The 10434-nt window shown below is 48.4% G+C and overlaps 1 protein-coding gene across 1 annotated transcript in view; it reads left to right on the forward strand.

Annotated features, from left to right (window-relative positions):
• The window catches only part of Cngb1 (cyclic nucleotide gated channel beta 1), a 33423-nt gene that overhangs the window by 18959 nt on the left and 4030 nt on the right, over positions 1 to 10434 (forward strand). Inside the window, exons 2-10 of the mRNA XM_026790162.1 lie at positions 330 to 538; positions 5525 to 5582; positions 5834 to 5900; positions 6565 to 6682; positions 6787 to 6829; positions 7407 to 7452; positions 8946 to 9021; positions 9723 to 9816; positions 10230 to 10377. Of these exons, the coding sequence (XP_026645963.1) occupies positions 330 to 538; positions 5525 to 5582; positions 5834 to 5900; positions 6565 to 6682; positions 6787 to 6829; positions 7407 to 7452; positions 8946 to 9021; positions 9723 to 9816; positions 10230 to 10377 (859 nt within the window). The remainder of the gene's footprint in view (positions 1 to 329; positions 539 to 5524; positions 5583 to 5833; positions 5901 to 6564; positions 6683 to 6786; positions 6830 to 7406; positions 7453 to 8945; positions 9022 to 9722; positions 9817 to 10229; positions 10378 to 10434) is intronic.

The following is a 10434-nucleotide window of genomic DNA, read 5'->3' on the forward strand; positions in this document are numbered from 1 at the left end:
CGAAAAACCAAAAAAAAAAAAAAAAAAAAAGACTCTGCTGTAGGAAGTCTTACAGCCTCTTACACTATACATGCTGATGTAGAGCGTGTGTCCACTCTCTCTCCGGTTGTGGGTTTCGGTTTCTATTCTCCGTTCAAGCAGAGGATTCTGATTTGTGAGTTTACCCCTAAATAAATAACCACCGATTTCTTTGAAGTGTCCTTTCACATCTGGCGCCCAATGTGAATTCGGACTTTACACCTACTGGGTGGACACTATGGCCCGGTCTCCCCACCTTGCCCGCTTGGCTTGCTTTTAAAAAAACTAAGCAGTTTTTTTGTCCATTGCAGGCACCAGTATGTTGGGCTGGGTCCAGAAGGTGCTGCCTCAGCCTCCAGAGACCCCTCAGAAGACTAAGGAGGAAACAGGACTAGAGCCAGAACCAGAGCTGGAGCCTGAGGCAAAACCAGAACCTGAACCAGAGCCTCAGCTGGAGCAGGAACCAGAGCCAGAACCCGAAATAGCCCCTGAAGAGGATGTGCCAGAGACCCCGACCCTGGTGAGGGGAGAGGGGGCAAGGGCAGGCTGGTCTTGCTGCTCAGGGACTCACAGCCTGGACCACCTGATCCCCATGGGCTGCTCAAGAAAGAAAGCGGGAGGGCTGGAGAGATGGAGAGATGGCTTAGCTGTTAAGAGCATTGCCTGCTCTTCCAAAGGTCCTGAGTTCAATTCCCAGCAACCACATGGTGGCTCACAACAACCTGTAATGAGGTCAGGTGCCCTCTTCTGGCCTGCAAGTGTACACACAGACAGAATATTGTATACATAATAAATAAATAAATAAATATTAAAAAAAAAAAGAAAAGAAAAGAAAGAAAGCAGGAGCCAGCAGGACTTGTGGTCACTGGCTCAGTGAAGCTACTCAGGCCACAGAGAGTGGATAAGTTTGCTCACGGCTGTTTCTGTGAAAGGTGAAACAGGCTGTGTGGGCCATGCCATGTCTTAGTTGGCTCAGCCCCGCCAGCTACAGTATGAACACAGCTGGGCAGAATGGGCAATGAGTTGTTAGCTGCCAATGTGGGTGCTGGGAATTGAACCCAGGTCCTCTAGAAGAGCAGTCAGTGCTCTTAGTTAGTAAGTAAGTTAGTTATTGGTTTTTGAGACAAGGATTCTCTGTGTAGCCTTGGCTATCCTGGAACTCACTTTTATCGACATAAGCTGGCTGTATGCTGATACACTTTACTTGTGAGACTGGAGAAATGGCTCAGAGAGCAAAAGCATTTACCATGCAAGCATGAGGACCTGAGTTCAAATCCCCAGAACCTAGGTGAAATCTGGGTGCAGTTGAAGGAACATATGTTGTCCCAGCACTTCCCCAGAGAGTTGGGAGCAGAGAGGAGAATCCCCGGAGGCCCGTGTCCCAGCTAATCTGGCTAACACATCAAACAGGCCATGAAGAGACCCTGTCTCAAAGCAAGATGGAAGGCAAGGACTGACACCCAAAGTTGTTCTCTAAATATGTACATGGTACATACATCATATACACATACATTCTCTATTTACAAAAACAAGCAATGGGCTATAAATGTCCTGCGGCTGTGGCTGTCAGTCTCTGGAGTTTAGAGTGGACTGAGACACTCTAGACTCTGGTCTGTTTATTACCAGTTCCTAAGGAGATCCAGAAATAGCTCCAGAATAGAATCACATCACTTCCTTCAGCTGCTATTTATTTTGTAGGAAGACTTTCTCAGTTTAGGAGGTAGGAAATTAATATAGGTTTTTAAAAACAGCATTTTAAAAGATTTGTTTTAAATATTATATATAACTCTGTGTGTGTGTGTGTGTGTGTGTGTGTGTGTGTGCTCTCATGAGTGCAGTGACCAAAGAGGCCAGAAGAGGGCATCAGATTCCTTGAGGATAGTAGTGACTGCCTAACAGGTGGGAAAATGAGTCCTCTGCAAGCAGCAAGGACTTAACCATTGAGCTATATCTCTCTGGCCTCTTAAACAGTATTTTATTTTCCAAGCATCTTTTAACATTAGTGTTCCAAGGATAACAGCAATGGATATGCTAAAGTAGGCAACACAAGAACTACAGGTAACGAAAGCAAGAGAAATAGTCTCCCCCAGGGAAGAACATCAATTGGGTATCCAATACCAAATGGCCAGCCCTGAAAACATACATACAAGTAACATTTACAGATTGAGCAGGTTGCATTTATGGATTTAGAAATATATTTGTATACACGATATGTATATAACAATAATTGATGAATAAAGAGGCCATGGATTTGAAAAAGAGAAAGGAGGGGTTTATGGGAGAGTTTAAAGGGAGGAAAAAGAAGGGAGAAGTGTAGTAATTATATTATCTTAAAAAATAAATGATTAGGGGGCTGGAGAGATGGTTCAGAGGTTAAGAGCATTGCCTGCTTATCCAAAGGTCCTGAGTTCAATTTTCAGCAACCACATGGTGGCTCACAACCATCTGTAATGGGGTCTGGTGCCCTCTTCTAGCCTTCAGGCATACACACAGACAGGATATTGTATACATAATAAACAAATAAATATTTTTAAGAAAAAATAATTAAAAAATAAAAGAGCTGAGCAGTGGTGGCATATACCTTTAATCCCAGCACTTGGGAGGCAGAGTGAGGCAATTCTCTGAGTTCTAGGCCAGCCTGGTCTACACAGAGAAACTTTGTCTCGAAAAACCAATAGTTAACTAACAAACCAATCAACTCACTAACTAACTAACTAATTTTAAACAAGATTAGTGTTCCACTGAGTACATACACTTTGGGACTTGACACAGATTTTCAAAAAAAATTTTTTTTTCAAGACAGGGTTTCTCTGTGTAGCCCAGGCTGACCTGGAACTAGCTCTTATAGAACAGGCTGGCCTCAAGCTCATAGAGATCTGCCTGCCCCTGCCTCCTGAGTGCTGGGATTAAAGGTGTGTGTTACCACTGCCTGGCCGATTTTTAAAAATTTATTCCATTTATGTGCAGAGTCAGAGGACAACTCTTTGTGGGACGTGTCCTCAGAGCAGACAGCAAGCACCCTTACCCATAAAAGCATCTCAACCAGCCCTTAATTTTTAATTCCAACTGTTCAACCACCATGGACCAGTTAGCAGTTTGCACCTGCACTGGCCCATATACCACATATTGAGGAACATTTTTCTAGCATGTTCCTTCAAGCATATCAAAAACTTGCCAGCTCGGCATCTCATCCCTTCAGGGGCCTGATGACAATTAATTCAGCAGCTTAATTAAGCAGATTTCATTTAGCTTCTAATTGATGTGAGATCCTGTGCTTAGAGCAAAAGGCATAAAGAATCAATCAGGCATTGTCCCTGGGAGTCTATAAACAAGTACCTATGAGCTCCTTCTACTAGGAGAAAGGGCTAGTAAGGGAGCGAGCTCCAACACTGCTCTTAGAGTTTATGGGAACTCATAGACAAAGGTCATTTAACCTCCAAAATTGGAGGCTGGTGGAGCGTGTTTAGGCACAGAGACTGGTGGGGGAGTTTTAACTGGGGAGATGCTGAGGCAAGGTATTTCTGAAAGAAGAAAGGTTGCCCGTGGGCGAGTGCAGTGTGTTTAGGAACCGGCAATAGAGTGTGTATATGTGTACGTGTGTATGTGCTTATGGTTTATTCATGATGGCATACTGTGGGCACACTTGGGTATTTCAGATTGGGGTCTGCATGCCTATGTGTGTATATTTGTATGCATATTCATGCATGGTTTTTTCTGTGCACACGATTCCATGTGTATATGCATATTTCTGAGTATGAGCTTATGTGTTTGTGCATACACGTTTCTGTGTCTGTTCTTTGTTTTTGTTTCTTTTTCTTTTTTGTTTTTTTGAGACAGAGTTTTTCTGTAGCTTTGAAGCCTGTCTTGGAACTCCCTCTGTAGACCAGGCTGGCCTTGAACTCACATATATCCACCTGTCTCTGCCCCCCAGTACTGGAATTAAAGGCTTGCGCCACCACCACCTGGTGTAGTAATATGAGTGGCGGGGCTGCCTTCCCAGCACCCCGCTGCCCGCACGGCTAGCTTATGCCCGGAAATAACAACACACAAACCGCATTCTTTCAATCACTGCTTGACTCTTTAGCTCTAGCCCTTTTCTCGGCTAACTCTTGCACCTGGACTAGCCCATTTCTAATCATCTGTGTGTAGCACCCCAAGGTGCGCTTACCGGGAAGATTCTAGCCTACGTCCATCCTGGGTCGGAGCTTCATCGCGTGTGCCTCAGAGAGCAGAGCTCTCGCCTCTGCCCGCATGAGTGGAGCATCATGTCTCTCCGAGAGGAGAGCTGTGGAGTCTGACCTCACTTCCTCTTCCGCCCAGCATTCTGCTCCGTTCACTCCGGAGCTCTGCTCTCTGAGAGGAGAGCTGTGGAGTCTGACCTCACTTCCTCTTCCGCCCAGCATTCTGCTCCGTTCACTCCTCCCCCTACGTTCTAACCTATCAGGGCAAGCAGCTTCTTTATTAAATCAACCAATGACCTTCCTCCATCAACCTGGCACATGTCTGTTCTTACATTTGCACATCTCTGTATACAAACATATTTTATATGCCATGTGTATATGTGTGTATATTTTAGATGTGTGTATATTTGTATATGTATACATGTGTATATACACATGCTTCCATAATTGTACAAATGTCTATTTATGTGATTGAGCACATACATGTATGTGTATATGCAAATTTCTGTATTTATACACATGCAAATGTGTCTACATGTGCATGTGTTAATGTGTGTGTACTCTGACATGTCTATGTACAAGTGTGTGTGCATATGTGTATATGAATATAGTTGTATTGCTGACATGTCTACATGTAGGTAGATATAAGTGTATTTGTATGGATACACTTGTTTTGTATATGTATGCATGCATACATATCACTGTTATATGCACAACAGTGTGATATACATGATCATGTCTATATGTACATAGACATAAATGTGACTTTAGAGAGGAATGGGCCTCTTGGGAGACCAGGTATGAAGTATGGGGACTCTTTTCCAGAGGCCCAGAAGTGTGTCTCTTTGCTGCCCACTGTCCTCCTGGCTCAGGTATGGGTATACAGCTGTGGCTGTCTGCATGGATGCCCATGCATGGCTGTCTATAGCTGCACACGGTGTGCAGGAGTAGAGGAGGCTGCAGGAACAGGAGGGAGGTGGATAGCAGTGGCAAGAAGGAAAGTTTGGGCACTGGGAGGAAGAAGCCTGACTGGGGAGCACATCTGACCCCTGTTCTCTAATCTGTCCTATGGTTCCTCCCTCTTCTCAGGCCACTGAGTGGGGGATATGAGGCTGGGAGATGAGGCCCCAGCCTGGGTGCTGAGCCCCTGTGGTGTGAGAAAGGAAGGGTCCTGGGTGGGGGAGAGGCCAGCAGGACTTACAGAGATGATCCTGAAATGAGTCATTCAACTTTGGGGGCTGCAGGTCCCTGGGGTGAACCAGAGGCTGTGCTTTCTGCACCAGGCAGCCTCATCAAGACTTACAGGTCCTGTTTGAACCCCACAGCCGCCTGAGGAGCCAATGGAAGAGGAAGATGTGGCTGAGGCTGGTCCTAGCCTTCAAGGTGAGTGCTGGGACCCAGGCTGGCTGGCACAGGGGGTTGGGGTTTCCTCTCAGAGCCTATCAGCAGCTTACTGATGGAGTGAAGGCTCCGTGAAACCTTGGAGTGGGCTCCTGGGGGCTTTTCAGCTCTAATCCCTTTGTGGCCTCTTTCTGTCCTGCCTCTGACTTGATCTCCCCAGCAAGGAAGAGATAGGCCTCTCTCGGGTCCACATTTGAAATATGGGACATTCTTTTTTTTTTTTTTTTTGCCAGAGGCCCAGGAAACTGACCCTCCTCAGTCTACCCCTCAGGCCCAGGTGGCTGTTGCCAAGGTGAACAGGTACCATATCACCCTCTCTCCTCCCAACTGCCCCTTCAGGGAGCCACTGGCATGCAAGGGTCCCTGGCCATTCAATAGAGGCTCAGAGCATCAGGGACTGATGGGGGGAGCTTTCATGGAAGCTGGGGGGTGCTCTGAGTACAATAGGGATGGCGGGCAAGAGAGGGAAGGCCACAGTGATATTGGGGGGCCAGAATGATTTCAGTGCTGGGGTGACTTCAGGCAACTGGAGCTGCCGATTTCCCAGAGAAGCCCACGTTCCTGACGCTTAGCCATTTTAGTCCAGATTGTTTGTCCAACAAAACACATATTGGGCTGGGGCTAACGAAAGGCAGTGACTCAGGATCCTCACATGATCAGATTAGCCTCAGCCTCTGCCTCCAGAGAGAGGACCAGATGTGAGGATGCTGGCAGCAGCAAGCTAATTGGGGTATGGAGAGAGGCTGGGCTGTTTGAAGCAACTCTAGGGCAGGCTCCGAAATTCTCCCTCACCTGCTTGGCTAGGGACTGGAGGGTACCCTGTGCTTTCCAGAGAGGAAGCGAGGTTTGAAAGACTCACCATGTGGGGATAGTAGCTTGATTTTTGTCAAGTCCTTTGGGATATATGGACTGCCACTCAGATGGTGTGGGAATTGATACCGGTAGTGTTTCTATCCCTTGGCAGCCCCAGCTCTTGGGTGCTGACCTGGTTCTGGAAGGGCATGGAGAAGGTCGTTCCACAGCCTGTCTACAGCAGCAAGGGGGGCCAGAACCTGATTGCTGGAGTGGAAGACCCAGATCAGGTACAAGGGCCGGTGACCTGCGGGTGGAGGAGGGGTCAGCAGAGGGTTGTGGGGCCGGGGAGGCTGTTCCTTGTACTCCCTGTAATGTCTGTCTGTCTCAGCAGGCTGGAGTACAGATTCCGGGGCCCTGTGGCACCGGGGAATCAGGTGAGACCAAAAGGTAGAATGCCCTTCCAAAGGTGGGAGCCCTAAGAGGGTACCGGGATAGTGAGTGGGGAGAATCACGTGGTCCATGGAGTAGCCCATCCACTGGCATTGAGTGGCCTGACTTGAGCGGTTTCAGTGCTGCTTCGGGCTGACGTGGGGTTTCAGGCAGTGTTTGCTCTTGATGAAATTATGGTTGCTCTCTCTTTTCCCCTCTTCCCCTCCCGCTTCTTCATCTTTTCTTCGTCTCCTCTCACTCTCTTCTCTTTCCCTCTCTCTCCTCTCCATTTTTTTCCTTCCTTCCTTCCTTCCTTCCTCTTTCTCCATTGACTTCATGGATGTTTTCAGTTTGTTAATTTATTGTTTTAACTGAGATGTAAAACACAACCTCGTGCATTTTAATGGCTGCTGGCAATGTTTGGTTCCCCACGTGATTCCTTCTGTAGATTTTGAGATACTGTCTGTATCGGCCCCCTGCGCAGCCAGGACTCCTGACGATGCTGTCTGGATTGCAGCTTTGTACCCACTGAGCAATCCTTCCTCATCCTGCCCCCCTGTCCTTTACTTCCTGACTCTGTAGGGTCTGCAGATGGTTCAGACGAAGCTTCCAGGGTTCACAATACTGAGTAAGTCATTGTTAGCAAGTGTCACTCTTGTCTATAGTGGGCCAAGCAGTGTGCGCAGAGCTGAGAGCCTTGGGGTCAGAAGCCTTGGGGTCTATTGTTACCTTCCGTGTGACCCAAAGCATGTTCTTTCTCTCCTCCTCCTCCTCCTCCTCCTTCTCCTCCTCCTCTTCTTCCTCTTCCTCCTCCTCCTTCTTTTTCATGGGGGAGGAGGGTTGAGACAGGGTTTCTCTGTGTAACCTTGGCTGGTCTGGAACTAGCTTTGTAGACCAGGCTGACCTCAAACTCACAGAGATCTGCCTGTCTCTGCCTCCCAAGAGCTGGGACACCTTTAATTCCAGTATTCAGGAGGTAGAGGAAGGTGGGTCTCTGCGAGTTTGAAGCCAGCCTGGTCTACAGAGTGAGTTCCAGGACAGCCACAGGAGTTACACAGACAGACCTTGTCTCGAGAAAATAAAAAAAAAAGGTGTGTGCCATCATGCCTAGCCTCTTCCCTCTTTTTAACCCCTGTCTGTAGCATGGGGTGGTATAAACACCATGCTGCCTGTGCTTTCTGTTGCTTGCTGGAGACCCTGTGCTGGGCCACCTCTGAGAAGGAAACAGGCATGGATAAGCTCTGTGCACACAGCCTTCTGGGAGTTTGGGCTATGTGGTGTCTGGAAACAGGACTTGGACCACAATGCAGAATATGCTGCTTGGTTGTCTCAGCCTCATAGTTTAGGACCTCTCAAAAGAAGCTAGCTGCCTTATCAGTGAGGGTGTCAGGTCAGATGGGGACAATGACACGTTGGGGAGCCTGCTTGGGGGGTGGGGTTCTGTCCACTTTAGCCACCTCTGACTGGTATAACTGCAGAGCCTCCTTGTTTAAAGTCACAGATGGGTGGTGGTGGTTCATGCCTTTAATCCCTGCCCTCCGGAGGCAGAGGCAGGTGGATGTGAGTTCAAGGCCAGCCTGATCTACAGAGTGAGTTCCAGGACAGCCAAGAATATACAGAGAAACCCTGACTCAAAATACAAAAATAATAATAATAAAAAAGTCACAAACCAATCTGGACACTAGGGCACACATCTGTAACCTTTAACTCCAGAACTGGGGAGGCTGAGATTGGGGAATCATAAATTTGAACCTAGTTGGGGCTTTGTAACTGGACTCTCTCAAAAGCAAACCAAATAAAAAATTAAAAAAAATAAAGCCCAAGGCTAGAAACCTAGGACTTTATATAAAGTCCTCAATTAGTACCTGTTGCTAGTCACTTAAGTTTTCAGGTTGTCATGTCCACAGTGTCAGCCTGAAGAACCGCTTTGTGATTTCCACAAGAAACCCAAACTCATGTCTTCTGTCCCAACCCCTCCTTCCATTTACCCCTTCACTCACTCATTCCTAGACTGCTGGCTTTTTGCTCCAGCTGTAGAAGGCTGGCCAGGCCTAGGCCCAGTGGGCAGTAAGGTAGCTCATTTCAGGCTACTCCATTTTCTGACCTCTGACCCTTCTGCAGACCCAGCCTGTGGCTACTCAGGTGGCTTGAGCAGAACCTGGAGAAAATGCTGCCTCAGCCCCCTAAATCCTCTGAGGTAAGTGATGAGTTGGGGGTGGGCAGCTTACCAGTAGGGAGGGTTGGGGCCCGGGGAGCTGCCCACTCCAGCAGGCCCTGGCAACCCCCAACATCCAATGGAGCATGGATCTTCTCCTTGGAGTGTCGTTCACGGGAGGCGTGACTGACTAGGGCCTGGGGATATTTGGGAGCAAGAGAGAGCCACTGTATTCATTTCTTTTCTTAGTAATGAGGCAAAGCTCCTGATAAAAGATGCTTAAAGAGTTTATGTTAGCTCATGGTTTAAAGTGGGTACCGTCTGCCATGGTGGGGAAGCACACAGCTGGTCATATTACATCTACAGTCAGACAACAGGCAAAAGTGATCTCAAGTGGATCTGTCTGTCTCTGTCTGTCTGTCTGTTTCTCTCTCTCTTAAACCTTTTTTGTTGAGTCTGGCACCCCAACCCATGGCATGGTGCCACCCACATTCAGAGTGGGTCTTCTCTGTTCACTTAAGCCTCTTTGGAAACTCCCTAAGAGACCTGCCCAGAGGTGTGTCTCCTAGATCCTGAATCAAGTTAACGAAGGAGATCAGCTGTCATAGTTCCACCACCAGCACCAGGCATGTGCGTATGCACACATGCATATGCATGCGAGCCCATGGGGCCAGGGCACAGCTGGTCAAGGTGGGGTATATACAGGGATGGCTTCGATCATGACTCACCTCTCTGTCCTCCAGGCCTGGAGAGCTGAACCTGAACCTGAACCTGAACCTGAACCTGAACCTGAACCTGAACCTGAACCTGAACCTGAGGCTGCTGTCTTGGACCCAGGTACAGAGAAGGAACTGGGAGGGGCTTCCTAAGCGGTCACAGGCTAGGCTAGGTTCCAGAGGAACCTACGATTGAGCTGAGACTCTGTGTGTGTGTGTGTGTGTGTGTGTGTGTGTGTGTGTGTGTGTGTGTGTGGTCTCAGGGGAACCTTAGTGCTCAGCCAGGCAAAGGGACAGTTCAGTCCTTGCTAATACTAGAACCTCACCTTAGATCTGGGACTCAAGCAGCTATGGTCAGCTGAACTTCACAAGCTCGGCTATGTTCCTTCCCCTTCCTGTACTGTTTGGTGTTAGGGTGGTCCCCAAGGGGCCCTTCACCCAGCCATGGCAAGTTTCCAATCTGGCCCTTTATACCCAGGAGGGATGGATGAAATCCTGCTATGGGGTCTTAGTGCTGGTTCTGTTACCACTCAGATCCTCCAGAACTCCCGATGGAGACAGAGCCCACAGAGAGTCCCTCCCAGGCCAATCCTGGAACCCTGGAGCCCAAGGAGAAGCCAGCTGCAGAGCCCCAGCCTGGTTTCCAGGCCTCTTCCCTGCCACCACCTGGGGACCCTGTCAGGTGAGCCCCCTGAAGGCCACACCTCCCACAGGGAGCAGGCTCAGTACTAGTTCGCTG

Source organism: Microtus ochrogaster, chromosome 4 (assembly GCF_000317375.1).
Source record: "Microtus ochrogaster isolate Prairie Vole_2 chromosome 4, MicOch1.0, whole genome shotgun sequence".
NCBI classification, from domain to species: Eukaryota; Metazoa; Chordata; class Mammalia; order Rodentia; family Cricetidae; genus Microtus; species Microtus ochrogaster.